The sequence below is a fragment of the Sinocyclocheilus rhinocerous genome, unplaced genomic scaffold, assembly GCF_001515625.1.
Source record: "Sinocyclocheilus rhinocerous isolate Xijiao unplaced genomic scaffold, SAMN03320098_v1.1 scaffold980, whole genome shotgun sequence".
Classification (NCBI taxonomy): Eukaryota; Metazoa; Chordata; class Actinopteri; order Cypriniformes; family Cyprinidae; genus Sinocyclocheilus; species Sinocyclocheilus rhinocerous.
The window spans coordinates 195,731-221,654 of NW_015635053.1; the positions used below are offsets into that span (position 1 = coordinate 195,731).

At 37.0% G+C, this 25,924-nt stretch overlaps 2 protein-coding genes across 3 annotated transcripts in view; both read right to left on the minus strand.

Moving 5' to 3' along the window:
• Positions 1-6,374, minus strand: part of LOC107746526 (myosin-binding protein H-like) — a 36,599-nt gene extending 30,225 nt beyond the window's left edge. Inside the window, exons 1-5 of one of the 2 annotated variants that reach the window (XM_016560765.1) lie at positions 6,175-6,374; positions 4,368-4,412; positions 4,075-4,140; positions 2,809-2,940; positions 1,271-1,438 (exon numbers count right to left, since the gene is read on the minus strand). In XM_016560765.1, coding sequence (XP_016416251.1) covers positions 1,271-1,438; positions 2,809-2,940; positions 4,075-4,140; positions 4,368-4,412; positions 6,175-6,349 — 586 coding nt within the window. In that variant the 5' untranslated portion in view covers positions 6,350-6,374. The remainder of the gene's footprint in view (positions 1-1,270; positions 1,439-2,808; positions 2,941-4,074; positions 4,141-4,367; positions 4,413-6,174) is intronic. The other variant, XM_016560766.1, reaches the window with a different exon arrangement.
• A 2,064-nt stretch (positions 6,375-8,438) lies between these two features.
• LOC107746511 (neuron navigator 1-like) overlaps positions 8,439-25,924 on the minus strand; it is a 39,919-nt gene continuing 22,433 nt past the window's right edge. Inside the window, exons 9-26 of the mRNA XM_016560752.1 lie at positions 25,063-25,086; positions 22,763-22,840; positions 22,158-22,241; positions 21,064-21,175; positions 20,855-20,973; positions 18,106-18,290; positions 17,782-17,944; positions 17,206-17,410; positions 16,806-16,903; positions 16,622-16,714; positions 15,847-16,015; positions 15,385-15,620; positions 15,138-15,292; positions 14,493-14,564; positions 14,162-14,358; positions 13,890-14,008; positions 12,146-12,355; positions 8,439-12,057 (exon numbers count right to left, since the gene is read on the minus strand). Of these exons, the coding sequence (XP_016416238.1) occupies positions 11,974-12,057; positions 12,146-12,355; positions 13,890-14,008; positions 14,162-14,358; positions 14,493-14,564; positions 15,138-15,292; positions 15,385-15,620; positions 15,847-16,015; positions 16,622-16,714; positions 16,806-16,903; positions 17,206-17,410; positions 17,782-17,944; positions 18,106-18,290; positions 20,855-20,973; positions 21,064-21,175; positions 22,158-22,241; positions 22,763-22,840; positions 25,063-25,086 (2,403 nt within the window). The 3' untranslated portion in view covers positions 8,439-11,973. The remainder of the gene's footprint in view (positions 12,058-12,145; positions 12,356-13,889; positions 14,009-14,161; positions 14,359-14,492; positions 14,565-15,137; positions 15,293-15,384; positions 15,621-15,846; positions 16,016-16,621; positions 16,715-16,805; positions 16,904-17,205; positions 17,411-17,781; positions 17,945-18,105; positions 18,291-20,854; positions 20,974-21,063; positions 21,176-22,157; positions 22,242-22,762; positions 22,841-25,062; positions 25,087-25,924) is intronic.

The window sequence follows — 25,924 nt, forward strand, 5'->3', positions numbered from 1 at the left end:
TATAAATATATATATATATATATATATTTTTTTTTTTTTTGCAAGATATGTAAGATAAGACTTACCTAATCATTTGAAAATGTAAAGTTTCCAAAAATATATTTACATTCAATACATTTGTTTACATTTAGTACAATTATTATAGATACCTTCATTTATTTAAAATTCTTTATTATATATTTCAAAATTATATTTAATAACATAAAAATAATAAAATATTTAAAATTATTTCATAATGAAAATATTAACTTATAAGTGTAGATTTAACTACATTTTAAGGGATAGTTCACCCTCATTCTGTCATCATTTACTTTAAGGAACATAATAGTTTATATTATAAGAAAATCTGTAGTTTTTGTCCATACTATAGAAGTCAATGGTAACCAAAACGGTTTGGTTTTAAAACACTTATATACATCTTGAATATATTTTGCTTTTAAATATCTTATTCTATGTTATGCAGAAGAAAGAAAGTCATACAGGTTTGAAAAACATGAGTAACTTATGACAGAAATAATTTATGACAAATGTATTGTTTGCTCTTTATCTTGATTATTTATGCAATAATATATTGGCATATAATAATGTTTCACCTTTTAACAGTTAATGTAGACTCACTCTTGAGAATACTGCATTACCCTATATTGAAAAAAAAAGCCAGTCTTGATCCAACCAAATAATAACTGTTTTACTTGCAAGCAGTTATAACTATAGTAATAAATGCGTCAAGGTCAAGATCCCCTAATGAAAGTGGTGAAGTGCAAGGGCAAAGAACCAAGCACTGAATATAAACACTTCTTGACCCCAAAGTCACACTAGCAACGAAAGCAGTTCATATGATCCTTTGATAAAAAATCTTTAAAAAACACATTTATATAAGTACCTTCGCTCTATTTAGGAGACAAATGTACAGTATGTGTTTACAGTGTTTCTCAGCCGTGAGCTCAGATTGCACTGACAGCCTTAGGTCTTTATGTTTGTAATTTAAATGCTAATGAAAGCTCTTGTCGGCACAAGCCAATGGGATTTATATACCCACAGCTGTTGAACCCATTGAGGGCAGGAGAGGTAGCTACAGGCTGTAGGCCGTCCACTTCCACCGCTCCCCTCGCGGTGGGGAAACACATACGGTCATCTGAGCTCCGGCAGTAAGCCACATGAGCCAGGGCTCAGAGAATACACTCAAAATGAACACTATGAAGTAATCAGACGTCCCTTCACTTTCATCTGTCCCCCACACATGCAGGTCCAACAGTGCACAGACACTCACCCATGATCTCCCGGACGGTGACGGGCTGTGCCAGAGCGACGGGCTCGCTGCGGCCTCCGGCATTCACCGCCACCACACGAATGTTAAGTAGGTCTCCGGCTGTCAGGCCGCTGATGACAAACCGGTTGGACGTGATGAGCTCTTTATTGGCAAGCACCCATTCAGAAGCTGTATAGTGTAAAAATGGACAGATGACGAGAACCTATGAGTTTTAAATCCTCCTAGAGATCTGAACAAAAGTACACTCATAAATATAAATATATTTATAAGTACATATAACTGGTTATAGACTGACCGGCCCCATACAAAAATGAAATCATATATATATATTTTCCCTATTTTAAGAGTGATATTGCAGTATATGTTACCTATAATTTTCACATATGTACATTCTCTGGGTAGCTAAAGATCATAAAATCACCATAGTAAAATATGTATTTGTACATATGCATATGAGTTTTTATATGGTAGCAACCATATTTCAACATTTATATATACAACTTTAAAAAAAATGCAAATTAAAACAACATTTATACAAAAATATCTGTATGTTTATATATGTTTTGGTTATCCATTTTTAAACACATGTCTATCATTTATATTGATTATATAATATCAATGTTTATTGACAGGATTTAGGACGGATATACATGTACATGACATGTATCTCAAAAATGTATTATATGTATAAACATATATTTGTATGGGTTAGATATATGTGCTATTTGAAATTGTTCCAATTTTTAATAGGTTTAATATATGTTTTTACTTCATATGACGATATATTTCATATATGGAAATTTAATATATGTATATAATAGTAAAAAATAATAAACTTTTGACAACATAAACATATATATAATATTATAATGTTCATAGAACTTAATATAGCTAGGTAATAAAGGGTAGATTTAACTGCAGTTTGACATGAACTATTATTGGAATATGCTATATTCCATGTACAATTAAAAAAATATTTTAAGCAAGGCTTTTAATAGTTTTATCAAAATAATTATTTTATTTTATTATTTTTTATTTTTGCACTTAAAAAAAACTGTCACCACAGAAACATATCAAATCAACTAGTAAAGGCAAAAAGGTGATTATAAATTATGCATTACAGTACTTTGATAATACATTATATATTCCTAAAAATTTGAAACCTAAAATCTTGTTGTTTATAGCAAAAGCGTGTGGATGTTATGCGTCAACTACTCAGTTAAACATCAAATATGAATTTTCCAACACACTAGTGGTGATGTCAGTATACATCCACAAATCTAAATGTGGGGTGTGCAGATACGGTGACAGTTGGTTGAAAGCATCCATTCCTAATAGGGAGACCTGGAGGAGCTAGCTATAAATCAGTCTGTGGTGACATCTCAAAGACAGGTGCTATAACAGACTGTCATATAACCCACTTTTCTGATGACATCTGATAGTTCAACATGGTTCAATTTCTAGAAGAAGGCACGATGATTGAAACACTATCCCTCAGCCTAAAGAGCTTATCAGCAATACTGAGAGAATATACGCACATCCTTCCTTGCAGTATTCCACGGTATATCCATCCAGCCCAGAACCAATATTCTCCGGGGATCTCCACTTAAGAGTGACTGAGGTTTCATTGACATCATCCACACTGAGGTTCTGAGGGGCACTTGTGGACACTGCACATTCATTAGAGACATATATACAATGAACTCATAGCAGAAAAACACATGCATTTCTTTAGTATTGAAAATATCAAAAGAAGGATATGATGGATTTATTGATTGGGTAGATGGATGGATTGATAGAGCAGATGAATGGATGAATAGGTGGGGTGGATTGGGAGGATTTGGTGGATGGGTGTGTGGATGAATGGGTGATTGGGTGGATTTGTGGATGGATGGGTTGTTTGGGCTGATGGATGGATGAATGGGTGGGTAGATTGGGTAGATGGATGGATGATTGGGCAGATTCGATGGATGTATGGATGGATAGAGTGATTGATTTATTGTTTGGGTAGGTGGATGGATTGATAGGACAGATGAATGGATGAATAGGTGGGGTCAATTTTGTTGATGGATTGATTGGGCAAATGGATGGATGGGTGAGATTGGGTGGATGGATGGGGATGGACGGATGATTGGGTAGATTCATGGATGGGTGAACTGATTGGGTGGATGGATGGATGAATAGGTGGGGTCAATTTTATGGATGATTGAGCAGATGGATTGATTGGGCTAATGGAGGGATGGGTAGGTGAGATTGGGTGGATGGATGGGGATGGATGATTGGGTGGATTCGTGGATAGGTGTATTGATTGGGTGGATGGATGAATAGGTGGGGTTCATTTTGTAGATGGATTGATTGGACGAATGGATGGATGGGTAGATGAGATTGGGTTGATGGATGGGGATGGATGGTTTGGGTGGATTTGTGCATGGAATAGACGGATGATTGAGAGAATTCGTGGATAGGTGGATTGATTAGGTGGATGGATGGGTAAGTAAGGTTGGGTGGATGGATGGATTGATTGGGTGGATTCATGGATGGATAGATGAATGGGTGGATTGATTGGGCAGATGGATAGATGAATGGGTGGATAGATTGGGTGGGTGGGTGGATGGATGGATGAATGGGTAGATTTGGTGGATGATTGATTGACTGAGGGGATGGATGTATTGGGTGGATGATTGATTGATTGATTGGGTGGGTGTGGGGATTTATGGGTGGAAGGCTGAATAGGATGGAGGGATGGATGGATGGATGCTTGGGTGGGTGGTTGAATGGACGGATTTGGTGGATGGATGGTTTACCTGCTGCAGGAGTTGCTGTTGGTGCTTTAGGTGGCTCTTCTACAGGTGCAGCTTCAGCAGGAGCAGCTGATGAACAAATATGCAAGAATATTAGGATTCAGAGTTTGATTCATTCACATGCACCAACGATTTTAATGCTATATGTCAATAAAATAAAAACAACACAATCAAAGCATTTGAGAATGAACTTTATGAATTTTCTTTTTCTGAAGGGTGTATCTCACATTATAAAGCATCTGGATCCAAACTGAAATGGAATAATTAAAACTCATGACCAAACCAAAATGATTTACCCTCAGCTGGAGCATCAGTGGAGGGAGCAGCTTCCTCAGCAGGGCCTGATAGCAAATCATTAGACTTCCATTAGCGCAGTGCCACTCTGGAGATATCGCTAGATTAGTACTGTTTAGAATAAGCGTTTTTTTATTTTTTTAGTAATAGTAGTTTATGGAGCAACAGCTGCAGGAATAGCACCTTCTTCCACAGCACAAACTTCAGCAGATATATATATATATATATATATATATACTTACTTACCTTAACCTAACATAACCTCCCCCTCATGCAGTGGTCACACTGGTTTCCTTGGCAGCAACTAAAGACGTTAATGAAAAGTCAGGTGAAAAGACATGCCATTTCATTTCAGCATGCAGTGAGACATGCTCATCAACCACAGCCTGTTCTAGTATTGGCTGACAGCACACATTGTTGGTGATCAGTGGTTTTTGCACTCAGCAGGCCACCAGTTTACTGAAGAAGCAACATTTGCTCCGATAGATGACTGCTGGATGAATCAGTCTTTGTAAAATGATGAAATCTGAACAATGTTAAGGTGTCAAAATTGGCAAAGAGATCAAACAGAATGCAGAAGGAGAGAGGAGTTCGTTTTGATCTTGAGATGTGGGTTAATGTAAAATTTAATATGATTTACATATTGTACAAGTGAGATGATAAAATTATATTTGTACTTTTATGCAAAACCTAAATCATTTCAACAGGGTAATAGTCATTCATATAGTCTATGCTGAGGTTTCGTCTTAAGGGGCAGCAGTTTAACCCCGAGCAGCAGGGGCAGAGGCTAGTGTTACATGTTAAATAAATGTTAGAAGATGTTAGGTACATGTTAGAGGAAGGTATAAATTACAATGCTGCTGTAAGACAAGGCTCAAGGATCAAATCACAGGTGCTTCCTGTTTAATTCATTTGCTTCTGAGGAAACTCTGGGCTTAGACTCATATCAGGGAAACTTCAACACACATCTATAATAATTAGTATATTTAGTTTTGTGACAGTTCAGGCTATCTATTATAAGTAATTATTGTAATGCCGACACCCAAGTTATCTTTTTACAAGAACTTATCTTCTAGCATTATGTGGATGTTTAGAAAATTCAGTTTTCCTAAATAAAAAGAAAAAATAAAATAAAAAAACTGCACAAAAAGGACATATTTGAATCATATAGCCTTAGTCTCTGCCAAAAATGATAGATTTAATACTGTATATGCTACTATAATAAAACTTTAGTATTTTGATATACTATTAGACACTAGTAAGTAAGTAAATTCATAAATATATTCTACCACTAGCTACCAGGAAGAAAAATCAACATTTATTTTATAGAATTTTATTCATTATATATTATTCATTACCATTTTGCAGCAGCTAAACATATATAGACACACACACACACACAAAATAAAATCTAAAAATAAAAACTGATTGTTGAATGAGAATAAAACTTTAATAGAAGGCCTCAATAAACAGCATTGGTAAATAACACTCTAAAATAACTAGTAACGTTGGTGTTTTGGCAGATTACCATGGCAAATGATAGCTAAAAGTGGAAGAAGCGCATGTTGTTCATTAGAGGGCGTGTGTGAGTCCTCGACAGAACTGATGATACTTTTATTCTTTTATTAAAATAACAACTGATAGACGTCCATGAACAAAATCATTTTTGCCCGTTAAGGTGAGTAGAAATTTTACAGTTTACATTAAAGTGCGACGAATAGTTCTTTTAAATGAGATGTTGTTAGGGTTAGGCACACTTTGAGGTATGTGCTGTTTAAATAAAGAGCAGCGTTCAGATGCGTGGAGTACCTTCGGGAGCAGGTGCCTCGGCAGCGGGAGCGGTTTCCGCCACGGCCGCTTCAGCAGGAGCTTCTATCGGCGCCGCTTCAGCGGGAGCAGCCTCGGGCACCGGCTCTGCTGGCTTCTCCTCTTTCGGAGCAGCCTTCTTGGCTGACTTTTTGATAGGTGCTGGTTTGGCTGGCATGATGCTTGGGAAAACCTCAACAGGGCGGCCGGTCTTTGAAATGACAATGCCTTTTGGGACGTTCAATTTATACCGCCTCTGAGTATGGACCTTCGGGACTCCTCCTCTTCTTTAAATAGCCTTCATAAATCTGTTCTTTCTTATCAACTCAGGAATAACCCTAAACGGGTCTCACCTCATTACTCAAACTATTGCTTAACTCAGTATCATGTAGCTTATTTCGTGCCTAAATATTTCTGACTTAACTTTTCTCATTTTTAATATCACTTCTTAATGTCTTGCATTTAATCCAAGTTTTTTATTTTATTTTTTTATTTGGCGCCCTCTTTTGTCTAAAATTGCAAATGCACAGTGCTGTCTATACTGCAGTTACAAAATTCAGGCAGTAGAGGGAGACAAACCTCAAAAATAATTTTATAATAGGAATACATGAGTTGAGAGTTTAGTGATAAAAAAATACAAACAGCTGTCATGTTTTGTATGTTGGTTCAAGGTTGGCATCATCTGAGGTCTTCTGGGTGGTTGGCATCATCTCTTTTTAGGTGTTCGGTCATCTCAGATCTTTGTAAGGGTTGGATCCAGACTGAAGCTTGTGTAATTCCTAGTTTTCCTAAAAAAAAAAAAAAAACAACTGCACAGAAAGGACATATTTTAATCACATAGCCTTAGTCTCTGCCAAAAATGATAGATTTAATACTGTATATGCTACTATAATAAAACGTCAGTATTTTGATATACTAATACTATTAGACAAGTAAGTAAATTAATAATTTATTGATTATCTGTCATGTTTTATTACATTTATGTAATAATTGCCAAATAGCATTTTTTTTTTTTACTTTAATAAATGCACAAAACCAGTGTAGGGATGGCACAAGTTTATTGGAAACGTGAGTGAATATTTGATGGAAGAAATTCTCTCAGATCAGCACATGCCTTTATAACCCCTTTCCAGCAGACAGTTTAAAAAATAATAATAAAAACCAACAATAACAAAAGGTGTCTCATCATAGGGCCGGATCTTCTCATATTTTACTGTGATTGTGGTCGCAGATGAGTTTTCTATTTACAATGTTTACAATTGCAATGTTCTATACAAAATAGAAAGATTTCTTAAAGAAAGCACGAAAAAAAAAGAGGAAGAAGAAGAGAGAGAAAAAAAAAACAGTTTTTGTTCAAAATCCCAGTGGGACAGGTAGGTCCAATGTGTTTTTCCCAGACAAACAATGGTGATACACATCAACATTAAAACACCATCAAACCTGCACATTAGCTTACCATTGTTATCTGTCATTGGTACTAACAACTCAACTCTACAATGTTATTCCAACGCTGCATAGTGACAAATCAATCTGTTTTGATAAACAATATTGAACCCGTTTAATCTAAAACAGGTGGGAAAAAACCCAAGTTTACAAAGCACAGGTTTTGTATTATTACTTACAATTGCAATGTTCTATACAAAATAGAAAGATTTCTTAAAGAAAGCACGAAAAAAAAAGAGGAAGAAGAAGAGAAAGAAAAAAAAAAACAGTTTTTGTTCAAAATCCCAGTGGGACAGGTAGGTCCAATATGTTTTTCCCAGACAAACAATGGTGATACACATCAACATTAAAACACCATCAAACCTGCACATTAGCTTACCATTGTTATCTGTCATTGGTACTAACAACTCAACTCTACAATGTTATTCCAACGTTGCATAGTGACAAATCAATCTGTTTTGATAAACAATATTGAACCCGTTTAATCTAAAACAGGTGGGAAAAAACCCAAGTTTACAAAGCACAGGTTTTGTATTATTATTGTGCCTGCTTGAACATTCAGCGTTGTTAGTCGTAAAATAATTAATAAATTAATCGAAACTTAGATAGACACTCCATTTTAGGTTGTCCAGACTGTATCAGTTCATATGCAAGACAGCAGATATGATAAAGCACACTGTACTACGATGGCAAATGTATCTGTGAGACGAGAAGAGACGGTGGGAAATGGCTTTAGTTTGTGCTAGCTGGCAAAGCAGCCTCAAATTTCCAGGACATCTGGAAACGAGACTACCGGCGAGCTCAAATCTCAATGTTATTTATAAGCTAGCATAAAAAAGGATAACACGTTCGCTCGCATTCTTATCCTCCACAGCAAACAATCCCTTGCAAAACATAATAGTTTAGGTATTGCAATGTCCAACGAGTTGGCTTATATTAGGCACATTTTCATGACAAACACCTTTACCTTGAATCTTCCCCAAAGCCCCAAACTATCCTTAAGCGATTAAGGGAAGTTTATGATCATACGATGAGCTGTTAAGACAGATTTTGGGGTACTTGTGTGATTTGAAGCACCGCTGCCACTTATTTTTTTACTGTTTTTTTATGGGTTGTTATGGCCAACTCAATCGTAAAAGCCATTCAATACCTTGTACGATCCGGAAGAGAATACAGAGGACACTTTTATAGTGAAACATGTACATAGGCAACATGATCTAGTTACTTTGTGGCAGTTAACTTGCCTCTACTGGAAAGGTGATAACTGAGAGATGACCGCGATCCTCGCTGTAATGTATATCTAAACAGACACATTCAGTTTATACAGTAGTCGTTATACTTTATCCTTGCTCTGTTTGTTCTACCATAGACCTTTTTTGTTTGCATTTTTTTTGGCAATTTTTTTTTGAAAATCTATTTACAAATGTCAGACTCAGATCCGTTAGTAAAAAAAAAAAACAGAGAAAAAAGACCTTAAAAAAATGCTCCTCTGGTTATTCATTTGGAGAGCTACGTCTGACAGTAACAGGACACGTAAACACGAGCACAAGAGTCAGCAAGCATCATCTAGAGCACTAGGTGTGTTGGCAAACTGAAGTTTTGATCCAGTTTACATTCTCAGATTACGTTTCATCTGACATTGCTATAGCGCTAGTACTAACCGGTTAGTACATGTACAAGAGAAATTCAGTTTCAATTTGGTAATTTATGAAAAAGATCTCTTTGCTCTTGTAGACTGGTTGCCAACACATCCTTTGGCGTCTCATAATAAGGTGCCTTTTTTAGCTATAATTTTCCTCAGTTAAAGCTTTCATGCACATACAGTTCTGGAGCACCTGTAATCATCCAATAGCAAACGCATTAATGAGTTACAATCCACCATTGATATTTTTTAGGCTGTGTTGAATTGCAAGATATTCTGTCATTATTGCAATTGTTACTGGAATGATTTGAGAGTTTGTAAAAGACCCTGATATGGGGTCATCCTGTGACTTAAAATGACCAGAAATAATAATAAAAAAAACTATTAAGCATTTACAAAACTGGCTACATTGTTACAGAAGACCAAAAGACATAAGTGTGTGTAAAACCATGAGCTAACACTGATGTGATTTAGCTTTGAAACTCTAGACATAACAAAGGCCAAACATAAATTGCTAAACCTCCTCCAGACATAACAAATTGTTTAAACCATTTTGGCTTTGTTCACACTGCAAACAATCCTGATTTGTTTCCAAAACCAATCTAACTACATCTTATTTTGCAGGAGCTCAAATTGGCTTCATTTGTTCAGGCAGTGGAACCAATATCCAGTATATTTACAGCCCTGTTTCCACCTTGTATTAATATGCATTTTTGATGATCCGATCACAAGTGTTAGGCACTAAATGCAGGTGTAAACATGGTCTAAAACTGTGATCGGATCACTGAAACCACATACAGAGGTAGTCAAAAATGCATGTGACCACATCACATTAATAATATGAATCCTCATTTGTCCTGGATGTGCTCCGAACTGAAGTTAAACATCACCTTCTTGCCACCTGCTCAACTAACACTTGATTGTTCTGGGACGTGTTGAGAGAAAGTGCACCAAAATAAGTAATGCAAACTTCGTGGTGTTGGCAGCTGCAATCTGTATCTTTTTCATTTGCTTACATTCCTGCTCGCTCATAAGCTGCACAACATGGTTTCCTTCATTTAATAGTTTTTGTGTGCCGCACTTGGGACTCTTGCAAAAAAATGTTGAGTATCCCAAAATAAAAGGGGAGTTTCTCAACAAAACCCAAAAACAAGAGATCACAAGAGATGCATTTGAAACACGTTAATGCCAGGTGGAAACAGGGCCTACATTAGTTGCTACATCAGCACAAAGTTAAGTGAATTTGGTTTGGGGTGTCTGTGAGAACAAAGCCTTTGATTATCTTGATGATCAATGAACACCTTGGGTACTGGATCTAAAGTTGAAAGTATACTTCACTTGTCCATGTTTCGCTCTGGCTCGCACAGTCCATGTTAAGCAATTCTTGTCTGTGCACAACATTCGTGTGCAGCCCGTTTTTTTGTGTCTGCATGCCATGGACTTGTGCATGGACAACAGCGATTGCGCAAGAGATTTGAGTGCTTGAAGGCTTACTAGAACATGCTCACGGTCACAACGCTCAAGTTTACTGTGAAGGGCTTGAATGCTCAATGGTGTGGAAACATGGAAAATGAAGTATATCTGTACCTTAAGGTCAAAAGCACTATCACATAAACAATTACTGAAAGTAATATGTTGCATACTGTTCCCATGCACCGGTAACAGCACCTTTGTTATAACTGACAGCTATTTATTTGCCTGAGGTCGCCCTCCGACTGTATCAGGCAGTGGATCACATGAACCCTACTGCAGTCATTCCCAGCTTTGCTGCATTTCCAAGTGCCACCGTAATCCAGCAACTTTTTTCAACAATATCAGGCGGCAGATCACATGACGTTTGCATATAATTGAACTTGATGAGTCTCTATCACTCATGTCGCCTCAAACTCTCACAAATTTTGGTTGTTTTGTTGCTACAACTCACCATTGGAGCGAACAACATACGAATCTTGAACAACCAGTCAGTGCTCTTGATTGAAAGCTACGAATCAAAGTGCATCCTCTACAGTCTACATCCTTCTGATGTCTGCATGTTTGATAGGAATGAATGCAACCTGGCTATGGGTATGTACTGCACCTTAAAACTGCATCACTATGCAAACTGTGAGGTAATATAGAGTAATATTCTGATTGCTATGGAACTGACTTTATGATATATGGAGGGACATCATTTAAGGCTGAATTCTAAGCACCATCTTGTACATTACATTTTGCATCCATGCGAGTTGGTCTAAATGTAACTGCACCTTTGTGTACAGGGTTCAGGCGACTTGATCTTGAGGATGGAGTGTTGGTACTTTTGCAAACAAGAATAAATAGATTTTTGGTCCATATGGTCAAAAGTAATATCAAACAACTGTGGAGCACATTTTGTTCCCAGTATGGTAGATAAGAACATTTCATCTTCACAATCGTCCAATCTTCACAATCCCCAGTTGCAAGTATTGCCATGCCACTTGCAGGTTAAATAAGCAAAGGAAGGACCGGTTAAGACAACAGTGCAAAAAAGATTCTCGCATAGATCTGGCAGGATCAGTTCTTCTGTTTTTCTTTCAGACTTAAGAGTTTTGTCTGCCTTGACATGGTTGTTCTTGAGAGTTTCTCTTCTCGACTCTCACAAGTCTTTTGAAGGAGACAGGAGGTGCAAATCAGCTGTACAGAACAGTGTTTTGTAACAGCACTAGCCATTAGTAAGCTCTCGAGTCTTTTAGCTCAGCCTAGAAAGTGGGGTTGCCAGAAATGTCCCGTTCGGGTGATTCGATGTAGTTGGCAGACTCCTGGAGTTTCAGCAGCATCGCCATCTGAATGAGGAACAGAACAAGGACAGCTTGTCACAACACATGCAGATTTGTTCACAAAGGTTCAGGTGTAGTTGTACTAGACACTCACCAGTGGATCGGACTCCATTGTGGACAGAGACGTGTCCTTGTTGGACGTGACCCTGTCGTCACTGGGCTGCTGTGTTAGAGCAGAATTGGGGCCAGTGGTTGGCGGAGGGAGGTGAAAGAGTTTGGCCTGGTCCTGTTGAGCTGAAGGCCAGGGCAGCGTATCCCTCACCCACTCCACTGGATCCTCCCATGCTGATTTCTGACCATGGACCTGAAATATATCAATGCAGAGATTGAGCTTCAAGGCTCCACTGCACTTCGAGAAGACACAATAAGTGTCATATGATCCAACAAAACGCAACTCTTTTAGTAACAGATGAACTCTGTTCTAAAACCTAGTGAGTTGCCTCATTTTGGCCAAGATGTAAAAGCCACGACATACCAAGCCGACTTCAAAGAACTAATGGCAATTAAAGTCGACGTTGTTGTCACTTCGCATCAGCTGTGTCTGGACCAAAAAGCTATGCTTCAACACACCGCACAGACTACACCTGCATGTAAGGAGTTAACGGTCTATACACTGTGCACTGACTCCTTCGTTAAAGTGAACATCCAATCAGAGTTCTCAAACTCACTGATGGCCATGGCGCCGATTCAACATGTTGAATTGGGCAAAATTCCACTGATGTGAGCCTGATGAGAGCCGACGTGTGGAATACACCAAAAAAACTAGCCCCATAGATGCTCGCCAGTGGCCTTACGTTGGCTGATGGCCAGCTTGTTGTGTCCTGGCCTTAAGACAGAATAAACTCTGAAACCAGCCTAAAATGTTTTACTGGTGTCACAGAACCCCTGTAATAACAAAAAACACACAAGCCTGACCAGGCTAAGCACACAAGTGCTTGACCTACAAACTAGCTTAAACAGTATTTTTCACCAAGGATACAAGCTCAGTAAAGGAAGACAGAGAAAACTTAGAAAACCAAGATGTAGATGGATAAACAAGGTTAATTAGAAATCATTACCAAAAAGCATAGAGTTGTTAGCTTAGAAGCTGTTGAAATCAATTGGGAGTGTAAGTTGAGTCTCTTGCACTTTCTGTATGGTGCACAAGAGTAACCATCAAGAGAGTTGCTCCCTATGAAGTGTGTTTCAATTTGGTCACTTATGAGGAGGACCCTCTTCAGTGTTAATTTCGTCAACGAAGACGACGACGAAAAATATTCGTTAACGAACATTTTTTCTGTGACTAAGACGAGACGTTGACGAGCTAAAACTAATATCTGATGATAAAAACTATGACGAAATTAATGCCGCGTCTTCCTTAACAAGACGAGACTATAATGTTATTTGAGGACTACCGGACATTCAAAATACATCCTATAGGCTACTGTCTTGTCCTTCAAAATGTCATTGGATTGAAATCTTATAAGGGGCGTTTGCATATCTAAAAAAAAAAAAGTGACGTGACATGTGGCCAAGTATGGTGACCTATACTCGGAATTAGTGCTCTGCATTTATCCCACCCAAAGTGCACTAGAAAATATCTAGTCTGAGTATGGCAGCCGCAGTGGACGGATAGGCTACCAAAATGCGAACTAGCGATCTGAAACAATGGCCTCAGCACCCGAAACACTGACCATTTTACTGCATAATCTAGCTCCAAAACACCTACAGTTTCTAGTAATCCAGAAGAGCTTGAAGTGTTTAGTTAGTGTTGGAGTTGAACTCTGCTGGATGGTGGCCATCCATGAGCAGGGTTAGACATCCCTGCTTCTGTTGTCAGATGCCTATGAGCAGCTTACCTTCACACCATCCTTAGCTCCCTCCTGAAGATAAGGAATAATGGACTGGTTCCAGAGATCAATAAACCAGGAGCGAAACTCTGCTAATGATACTGGGCAAGACAAGAAGAAGCAGGGACCTGCAAAGAGAGGAGCCGAAACTTAAGTTGCTGTAGGATATAACCTAACCTTTGAAAGGTTGCTCGGATTAATTAGCTAATATAAATGGTTAAATATGTTTTTCTTTTTTTTCTGAAGAGCACTGTGTAAAACAGACATTCAGAAAGCTGTACCTATGAGGAAGTCAGAGGTGCTGTGTTTCTCCAGGAAGGTATGGAGATGGTACCAGAGTTTAGGCACCCAGTCCAGAACCCTCAGCACCTCAGCGCTGTGAACTGTGCCTTCATCCTCCGTTTCGATCAACTTCCTGTGCAAGTAACGCACTAGGAAACCATTTGCAGGCTCCACGTTGTTGGAGAAGGTGACCATTCTTCAGGCAAACAGATAATTACAAATGGTTAGAATACTGATATGGGATTTCAAATTTTTTTTTGCAGATTTTATGTTGTCTTACCAGAATCTACAAACTTGAATGAAACAGTGCTAAAGGAATGAGGAACTTACCTGAAGCTGAGATGCAGGCCATGATTGGATGGCATCTTAACAGACTGATTGGTGGTTCCAATGACGTAAGGACTAAAACAAATAACCAAGGTATAAAATATAATATCCAAGAAAAATACTTCCCAAGAAAATGTAATTTTGAAAATGAATGAAAAAAAAAAAAAAACTCTTGTAAAAGAGTGAATCTCACACAGTTTGTCAATAAATTCTTCCAGGTCATTTTCCATTAAATTATATTTTAAATTATATTTTGCAAAAATAAAATTAGAATTTTTTGTATCATTAAGAATTTCTGCAATGTAACATTAATTAAATGACATTTAAAAATATTTTCCACCACATTCTCATTATTGTAATGCAAAAATAATTTATTATTTTTATTAAGTATTTATAAAGTTATGTTAGCATTTGTTATACTGCCTCTAATTTATGCAGGTTTCAATTTAAATATGATTTGTATTATGCACTAATGTTTCACATTACAGTAATGAGACTTTGGGCAGAAATTGTCTTAATTGCCACAAAAAAAGTAAAATTGCTTAATTTTCCCTACATATTATTTTACCTTAAAATATGATTGTGACATTTTTTAAGAGATACAACATACAATACAATATCGCGTCCTTAACATAGGAGCTTCCTCACCATTTGTGATATTTGCAGGTCAGTGCACTGTTGACCAGGTCAGTGATGGAAGACGCGTCACTGATATCGTCCAAGATAATGACCAATGGAATGTCCTCAGTGCCACAGTCTCGGTCAATCTGATTGGCCAGATTAGACAGGTACAGCTGGAGGTCCTGAGGGAGAGAAGACCAAAGTGAGGCTTTACAACTGCTGGTCACACCAAACCAGTCAGTGTTTCCTGGGAAGTGTGATTTCTAGGCTTCACCTTGCAGGTTTGTTGGTGCATGTTGAAGGTGGTGAAAAGGCCAGGGCCGGGCTCACGGCCGCTCTTCTCCAGCAGGTACTCAGCCAGTCGGGTGGTGAGATAGGTCTTCCCCGTGCCGCTGGGGCCCGACAGGACCAGCCGTCGGTGCTTCAGAAGCAGACTTATGTAGTGTTGTATCATGGGCTTGGGGATGAGCGTCTCAAACACCAGACTGTCCACACACTTCTCCTTAAAACCTGGTATAGAGCGAGATTAGTTGAACCAGAGGTCAGTGACAAGTGCCATGGAGAACTGCACTTTTTGTCATATAGGAAGTCAGAGATTCTAACATTATAAGGCGAATGAAGCACAGCATCTGTTCTGATGCTTGTGATTTTTGCCAATTCGAACAGAATTTCACTTTCAGTGAGGACACCTCACATTGTACCTGTGTAGGACAAGTTGAAAGTGTAAGTTTTTCACCTTTGAGGGCGACAGTGACGAGTCCAGGGCCCTTTTTTAAACAGTCACAGGGTGAACTTTCTGGGGCTTCGGCTCCAAGCACCCTCCTGCTCTGATTAATACTGTAACTGTGGATAGAGTCGACAGACAGTCCCATACTCGCACTAGGATCCACCTGCGAAATATAGTCCTGATGTACGAATACAAAGAACACATTAGATTAATTAAGTATTATAATAAATACATTAATTTAAATCAGTCAGTCAATCAATCCATCCATCCATTCATCCATCCATCCATCCATCCATCCATCCATCCATCTATTATATAGTAAACACACATACACACACACATATATTTTAAATATCAATTGAAAAATATCAATTAAATAATTAAATATCAATTGGAAAAATATCAATTAAATAATTCAATATCAATTGAAAAATAGCAATTAAATAATTAAATATCAATTGAAAAATATCAATTAAATAAACAATTACATTTAAAACAATTTACAGTAAATATAAAATAATTTAAAAAAAATTTAAATCAAGAAAAAAAAGATTGACTTTTGATAATATTCCATGAGTCATTATCAAAATAACCTACTGACTTTTGATAATATGTCTGCTATTAAATATCATCAGTAATGACGGTATTATTGCATACTAAAACATTATTAGATTTTTTTCATACATCTTTTGCATACTACATTATGATTTTATGTCATGACCTTCCTTTTTTGCATATATTTAAACATTTTTAGCTGTCTTTACACCACAGAATGAGATCTCACCCTGAAAGCTGTGGAGATGTCCGTGTCTAACATAGACCATTCAGTTTTCCCACGAATCCTCACAGAGCCGATGTAGAAATCCTGCTGCCTCACCTGCTGATTGTACACCAGTTGGCTTATTTAGTGCATATGATCTAATGTTCATGTATGTAAAGCCATTTGCAATATGTTTTCACGTATTCACCTCTCTGGACACTTGCTGGTCAGCTATACGGACCACCACACGCGTAAAGACCTCATTCCTCTGAGATGACAGGCTCAGTAACTCCATAGGAGCAATGTCTGCTTGACAGAAATAATTATTTGACTCAATCCGCCAGTGACATTTCTAGATTAGTAATGGGAAGCAATGCTTGGAGCTAACTAGTTTTTATCATAGACTGTATAAAAACATGGACGTAGTGTCCGTGACGTCACCCGTAGGTTTCTGAAGAGCGTTTTTGAAGCTCAAAGTGGGCGGAGCCAGCCGTCGCCGTCTTAGCAGCGCGTCACTCCCGGATAATCGAAAATGGGCAAAAAGGCGGGAGAAGGTTGCTGAAACCACGCCCACCTAGCTCGACGGTGGTGACAGCAGCAGCAATCACCAGTGTTGGAGCACTCATTGAGGCTGAGGCTAAAGGACTTGGTGAGGCTCATGGGTGGTTTGGTTTGGTTGGAGTTCAGGAGGCTGGCCAGACCAGACGGCTGGGAGGTGGAAGTAGAAGGTGGGCTGCAAGGAAGGACAAGGGATGATGGAGCACTTCCTGTTTTCAGCTGATCGTTCTCTGCCTTCAGACTCTCCACCACACTCTACAATGAGAGAGTTTGATTAAAGTTTTGTTTTCAATGTAATGTTTGACATGCAAAGTCATGAACTGCAGTGAAGATATGCACGGTTTCACATATTTGTGAAATTTCACAGGCAAAACATATCCATTGTCTACTGTCAATAGTGTAGTGATGTATGCTCACACAGAAGTTACTTTCAAACCACTTAGCTTTGTGTTGGTCAATGCGACAAATTCACATGACCAACTTGAACCCATTGCAAAATCTGTGAAATCTGTCGCCCTTATGTGTAATTCCCAATCGCGTAGATTCCTATCGAAATGACTGGATTTTGCCCATGAAAATTCGCAGAGCAAAGGTAACACCAAAACATCACTAAACCAGTCACTGACCTGCATGTTGTTCATGGTCTCTTGTAGCTGCTCCAGCTGATGTGCTGAGCTCAGCGCTTCTAGCCGAATGTCCGTCAGTTTCATCTCTTTCTCCCACAGCTCAGACCGCAGCTCTGACACCATCTTCTCATCGCTCTCGTTTTCCTCGTTGCTTTCATGGATCCTGTTAGAACGCAATGTCATTACTGTTTAAAAAGTGCTAACACTTAAAAGCAGTCTAAAGGGTGTAATAGTCCAATTACTGCTGCATTTCAAAAGTGAAATTGCCCACTTTTGCCTGATTTTCGCCTGATATTGTGATTGGCACATGAAGACTTTACTCACACAGAGGAGGTGGCTGATTGGCTGGATGGGAGGGAAGTGGGCGGGTTCTCTCCATCTTCATGACCCAGTTTTGGTGAGTTGGGTGCAGAAGAGTCTGGAGTGGCGATCTCTTCAATATCAGAGTACATGGAGCCACCTTTAGCGCCCTTCTTAATGCTGAACGCCTTGCCAAAAGAACTTCGTAACTACAGAGAGATCGAGAGAAAGGCAGAGAACTTAAAACACACTGAAGTAATTCACAAATATAAGAATAAATGTTTATTCTGATTTTTTCACTCATTTAAAGTTTATTAACTTTCACTATTGTTTAAAAATTCAAATGTGAAATAAGTCTTATTTGATCAAAAATAAAATAAAAAGTAATTTGTGGAATATTATTACAATTTAAAATAACTGTTGCATGTGAATATATTTTAAAATGTAATTTATTCCTGTGATCAAAGCTGAATTTTCAGCATCATTTCTCCAGTCTTCAGTGTCAAATAATCCTTCAGAAGTCATTTTAATATGCTGATTTGCTGCACAAGAACCATTTCTTATGAGTATTAAAACAGTATTTCCGTGGAATACATTTTTTTTCAGGATTCTTTGATTAATAGAAAAAAAAATATTTTGTAAAATTATTAATGTCTTTACTGACACTTTTGATCAATTTATTGCTGAAATGCTGAATAAAAGCATTAATTCATTTATATACTGTATATATTTATGTGAAAATGTTATCAGCTTCTTAGAGTATAATCATAATCATATTGTATGGAGATGCAAAATCTAAGGTTCATTTTACATTCTGCAAACCTCCCTAGTTTATCAAGTGTTGAATTCAATGAAGATACTTCAAGCACAAAAGGACAGACACTTAAACAACAGCACAAGAGAAAAGGACAGATGTTTTTCAACAAGTGCACTTGAAACACTCAGGTGTTGGTGTGGATAGTTATATGTGATGCAATCATTCCTAGAAATGAGCTTACAGCCTTGAACCACAAAAAATAAAACACAGGTAAAATACCAAAGAGCTATAACAAATTATTTCAACATGCAAAGTGCTCTGTCTCTACTATACATGCCAGAGTTAGTGTGAGTGTTCAGATGCAGCTTCATTCTTTTATGTGTGACAGATTTAATAACTGCTTTTCTTCTTCTTCCGTCATAGCCATATGACACATTCACAGTGTTACCACATGTTTATAGTATTAATAAAATAGCATTCTAGAGGGAATTCATTAAGAATGAATGGAGCCTAGTGATAGAGCTGGTCACTTGCACCACTTTATAAGTTGCTGATATACCTGATGCACTGAAGTAATTAATGCAATTCAGGTCATAGCACAATTGCAAAATCATGTGGGTCCCCATTTTGTCAGTTCTTAGCAGCTGGTGCTAACTAGAGGTTGACCAATATGGATTCTGCATGGCTGATAGTGTATATCTTGTAAAGTAGGGTGGCTGATGTCCGATATAGGCCAATATTATATTGAATTCAAATATGGTAATGATATCGCATTTAATAAAATATCGTAAATATTACATGCATAACCAATTTTTGCAAAGAGATTTATATTTGTTGTACAATATATTTATTAAAATTAGAGATAAATCATTTGAAAAAATAGATAAATCTGTAAAATTAACAAATTTATATTTTAAATAGCATCTTAAAGGGATAGTTCAGCCAAAAATGAAAATTCTGTTTGGAACGACATGAGGGTAATTAATAGGGCTGCACGATAAATCGCATGCGATATTTAACGCGCATCTTGTCAGAAAAGTCGGTTCTGTAATCAGCGGTAAATCTCCAGAAGTTGTTCACTGACGAGCTACGCCAAACCACGTTCATATTCGCGCGATTTTTTGCGCAGCTCGTCAGTGAACAACGGCTCTGTGTAGTTAATGCTGCTCAATGTGAAAGCCCGCAGGTGATGGAGATTTACCGCTGATTACAGAACCGGCTTTCTGACAAGATGCGCGTTAAATATCGCATGCGATTTATCGTGCAGCCCTATTAATTACCCTCATGTCGTTCCAAACAGAATTTTCATTTTTGGGTGAACTATCCCTTTAATGTTATTATAGTATTTTTCACAGATAAAGAAGTGAAAAAAGTAAACACTGTGAATAACTACATTCAGTAATCTGGTAAGTCTGTGTGAACTGGGAATCACATTTTCTCAGTTCACATACAGTACACAGTGAATATAATATGAATATGACATGAATTTGTTGTAGTGGCAAACTGGATATAAAGCATTAGACATGTTTGATTTTCAATTATTAGAGAGAACAACGACACTAAGCCAATAAAGATGGAGAAAGGCAACTTCTATCTCTGCACTCGCTTGGATTTCAGTGCTGTCAAAATAAAAGTCCTGCTTTCAACACTCATTGACCAAACAGAAAAAACATAATGGCTGATGCCAGTAGCTAAAAATGACAAATTTCTGCATTGGCGATTTATTGGTCGACCACTTGTGCTATCTGCTCAGTAAATTCACCTCATAACATTTGTAACATATAGTATTTTACACATATGAAAGTATAAGCGGCAGTGACTGTTAGAGCAGCTGCACCGATGATAACCTTTATAGAGCGGTTAGAAACAACAGATGAGGAACATTTCCTCAGAGAGACATATAAACTTACCTCATAGACCTTATAGATTTACAAAGAATATGTGAAAACTGTGGTTATGCACGAGCAGATAATAATAGTCACTATAATTCCATCTTAGGCTCTTTCTTCCGCTTACCCAGCTCTTTTTCTTCTTCTTCTTGGCGTCGTCTTTCAAGCTGCCCACACTGGAGTGACTGGTAATGCTGTTCAGACTAGAGATGCTCTCGGATGAGTTCTGCCTCCTGATTCGCAACTCTGAGAGAAGAAATAAAGAACGTTTGTTTGCTAACATTCATTGGATATTGAGCTAAAACTCAATTTGAGGTGCATGTTTGCTGTCTTCACCTTTGGGGGCAACATCTGGGTTACTGAGTGCGACTTGGATAACGGCCTGCGCCTCCATGTTCTTGGTCTTTAGGCTCTCGATTGTTTCTCTAAGGTCCAGTAATTCACTGTCCTATAGAGAAAAAACACAGATGTATTTAGTCTGTGCTCATCCATTTAAAGCATAAACATTGAAACAGCATTCCCCAAAGCGCAGCTACTGACGGTTTTCCAAACAAATGTAGGTTCACTTCTGCTTTCCGCAATGATTTACTGCCTGCACTTGACCAATGACATTTACGGCAGACAAAGCCACAGGGACGTCTACAAAAGCTCCTCCAGCTGTGCATCACTGGTATCTCAACATCATGTGCTTTCTCTAAATCACTGAAATGATCTGTAGGGTCACAGCCACTGAAACGAATGCATGAATCCGTGTCGCTGCCTCGCAGCGTAAGCTCTCTAGACCGGCTGCCTCTTTCACAGAGGGCAATGTGGCATGAAAGTCAGCGTTGCACTTCTAAACCCTCCTGCATGTGCGTTAATTTAGCCAAAGGCAAATCATGAACTCAAAATTTTGGAGTATTGCACAGATAAACACAGTGACCCCTTGACAGTAAATTAAAGCCAGCAACCCCCAAAATCCATTCAGTCATAATTTGACCCAAATTTGCTCTTTGGCTCTCTGTGACTCTGTGAGGTTACATGTATTGATCTAAATATGGGCGGTAAAAGGACAGTTAAGGGGTAATATGTTTCAAACACATGGCTTTTTTGTTTTTAAAACATGGTACTACAATGAAAGAAATGGTGTAGAATTCACTTTGAAACAATTTTGACTCAGAAATTACTAGAATATTTTTTTTTAAATTACAAAGAAATGTCAAGTAATGGGAAATTAAAGATAAAATGTTGTAGTAGAAAGACAGAAATAAATATTTTCTTGTAAAACATTTTCTAATAAATTTGGTCAAGGATCCTGCTTCATCACGATATGAAAAGCTAATGCTGTAACTGTTACCAATAAGCTATAAATGGTGTAACTTTATACCCATAAATGGTGGAACTGAGATGATTGCAGGAGTTTTTGTTTGTTTTAAGGATGAATATCATACCTTCTGATCAGAGCTGACAGAGAGGGTCTGGAGTCGAGAGGTCATGAGGGCCAGACTCTGCTCAAATGCTGCCACCAGGTTGGCCTATAGATAAACAAAAAGAATCCACTGAATTGCATTACATATGATCATCATATAATTAAAGTAATATTAAATAAAGAATGAATGTTTAAAAAAACTAATAATAATAATCAAAAAAATAATACACACTACCGTTCAAAAGTTAGGGTTCTGTAAGATTATTTTAAGTTTCTAAAAAAAGTCTCTTATGCTTACTAAGTCTGCATTTATTTTATAAAAGTAAAGCTGATATTGTGAAATATTATTGCAATTTAAAATAACTGCTTTCTATTTGAATGTATTGTAAAATGTAATTTATTTCTGTGATCCAAAGCTGGATTTTCAGCATCATTACTCCAGTCTACAGTGTCACGTGATCCTTCAGAAATCATAATAATATGCTGATTTGCTGCACAAGAAACATTCATGATTATTGTCAATGATTTTTTCATTATTCTTTTATGAATAGACTGAATAGAATAACTGAATAGTGTACTGTACATACAAAATAGTATGTTCGTTCCTATGTGACAGTGTACACTTACATTAGCAGACAGCTGTGAGGTCAGATTGGCCACCTTCTCCTGTGAAGACTCCAGCTCCCTCCTCAGCTTACGGATTTGCTGTGAAGAACCGCACAAAGTTATTAACCAACATACAATTCAATGCATAAATCTGCATCAAAAATGTAAAGGAATAGTTCACCCAAAAATGAGAATTCGGTCATCACTACTCTTCCTCATGTTGTTCCAGACCTGTATGACTGAGGACTGTCAAGCTCCAAAAATGACAAAACAGCAAAGTAAAAATATCATGAAAGTACTCCATACTTTTGAAGTACTCTGAAGTCCTATGATAGCTTTACATGAGAAAAGGTCATTAACTGACTGACAATGTTCTCCAATAAAGCTCTCACAACTCATTTGTGCAGTTCATATGAGCTACTTTTATATTGTCATTTCTGAGCTTGCCATTGAATTCCACTGAATAAAAAAAAAGCAGAACACAGCAGAAAAAAAAAAAAAAAAAAATTCTGCTGATCATCTGCTTTTGTGTTCCAGGGAAGAAAGCAAATCATATAGGATTGACGTTATGGGATATTCATAGCCATTCCAGGAGTAAATGATGACAATTTTCATTTTTGGTGAACTATTCCTCTAAAATCAGATTATTTACTTTGACATAAATCTCTAAATTGTTTTTCCTAATTGACAGTGTTACAGTCAGACTGAACTGCTGAAGCTCACTGCAGCTGCTGGAAAACTGTGACAGATGATATTTAGCACTCCCAATAGCAACTGTGTCTGTTTATATGATCTCTATTTGGAACAGGCTGATAAACTCTATACATGCAACTGAAGACAACAGAAAGACGAATGGAGAGTATATTCACATACTATGAGGCGCAGCAGACCAGAACAACACACACAATGAGTAAAATCAGGCTCACTTCAAGCCTTCAGGCTTGGAATGCAAAACTTCACCAAGTACACTTTTTGTCCATCTCTCTAAGAGAGTTTTCGAAGTAACTTGGTGAGACACCTTCATTTTGCATCCATAGATCAAGTAGACGCATCACGAAAGAGTGAAGGCCTTTTCCCATCAGGATATGAAACAATAGCTCCACAACGATACTATACACAAACTAGTCTAACTAATGCAATGTGCCAAGTCTAAAAGACCATAATGCAGTCTAAAAGTCTAAAAGATCATATTTTTTCTTTTTCTTAATAATTTCTTCTTTTTTTTTTTCATTTGAAAGGATTATTATTATTTTTTTAATTGTTTGTATACAATTTTTTTTTTTAATTAGATATTATTAGATATTATTTTGATTATATTTATATAGTATATAGTATATATACTATATACTATATATAGTATATATAGTTATTATTGTTAACATTAATTAAAGATAATTTACTATAGATACAGAGTATAGATATAAATGCTTTATATAAATGACATTATACTTTATAAATATATTTAAACTCAGCAATTCAATAAATGTATATATTAATTTATATTTTCTTATTTGTTTGGATGCTGAAGATTTTTTTTATTTTAATTTATATTCAAAGTTTCATATAAAATGACAAACTTAGCAATTACAATTTTAATCCAGCAATTAAATATATTTTTTTATTCTGAATCAAGGTCATTTTCTTAACTGTTTGGATGCTGAAAATGTGTTTATTAGTTTTATTAATATAAATGAAAGATATCCAAGTTTCATATAAAATGACAAAAATGTGGCAATTTATTGCAATTTACAATTTAATTCACCAACTAAATTATTCTGAAGCAAGGTAATTTTCTTAATTGTTTATGCTCAATAAAATGTTTGGCCTTTATTTAGATATCAAGTATTTTTCATAAAAATAAAAATAAAATCAATGTCAGTACAAATATTTTGAATGTGACAATTACTTTTATTTTTAATTATATAATATTTCATTTTTATTCTATTTTTATTATTTGGTGTTTGTTTTATCCCATCTGATGTGAATAGGCCTTCACATTATAGTTATGAAACACAGAACATGGAGGCAACTATAAATACCAACATGTAGCAAGTGGTTAGCTACTGATTTCCTTCAGTCCAGAGACATGTCGGTCATGATTGAATGAAACACAGCAGAGGAATCTCATAACAGCCTTCTGGACAGCTAATGACAGTTAAAGGCTTTGAATCAATGTGTTAGTTCGTTAGCTCCTAACATTAGCTGACTTCAGCTGTTATGATCTCTGAGAACACGTATGACAAAAAGAGGTTATTAATATGACTGTCATTAATTTCTGAATGACAGAGAGGGAAAATCAGAGATGAGAGACAGACACTCACCTCGCCCTGCATTCTCTCCTCCGCCTGAGAGAAGCACGGAAGAAAAGAACGACAGATAGACAGTAAGATACTAAAGAAATGGTTGTTTATAGTGAATACAAATGAAAAAAGGTCTAAAACAGGGCTGCACGATTTGGTTGATTTTTTATTTATTTATTTTTTGACAAATATTGTGCTTTTGAACTGCAGCATAATAAAGAGTTAATATATAATCTAAGATGTCAAAGCTAAATAAATAAACATAAGTGTGTTTACACTTGTTCTCTGTAAAGGAACCAAATTGAATTTGCTTTCAGCTTACCTAAAATTATGTGGCGGGAAAAAAAAATCACATTATACACATTAATATATATATTATATATATATAGGGATGGGAAGATTCCCCGATTCGCACGGTGCATCGGCATAAAAAGTTAACGATACGATGCATTGGTTTAAATAATGTGTATCGGCTAAAAGTTGTCATTTATATTGCAATGCATCATTTCTAAAATGTTTGCATCAGTAACAACCGATTTATTTATATTTATAAAACGGATAGTTCCGGTCCTTGATTCTGATTGTGAAGCCGTGGTCCACTTCGCGTCGTGCCTAACAACGCACCTTAGCTGTTATAAATTCACTGTAAACCACGGCTTCTTGGGGCTTATCGCTTTAATAACTACTAGTGGATGCGCTATACTTTTATTATTTAGAAAGTGACCAATAATTTTATATGTAGATTGACTTCTCCTCTCTAAACTGTTTCTCAAGCACGTTCTCTCATCACTGCTGCGCGTGAATATGATGTATCACAACACCACGACGGAGACCTGAGGAAAAGCGGGGATTAAAGTCCAAAACCTGACTTGAAATAACCTAA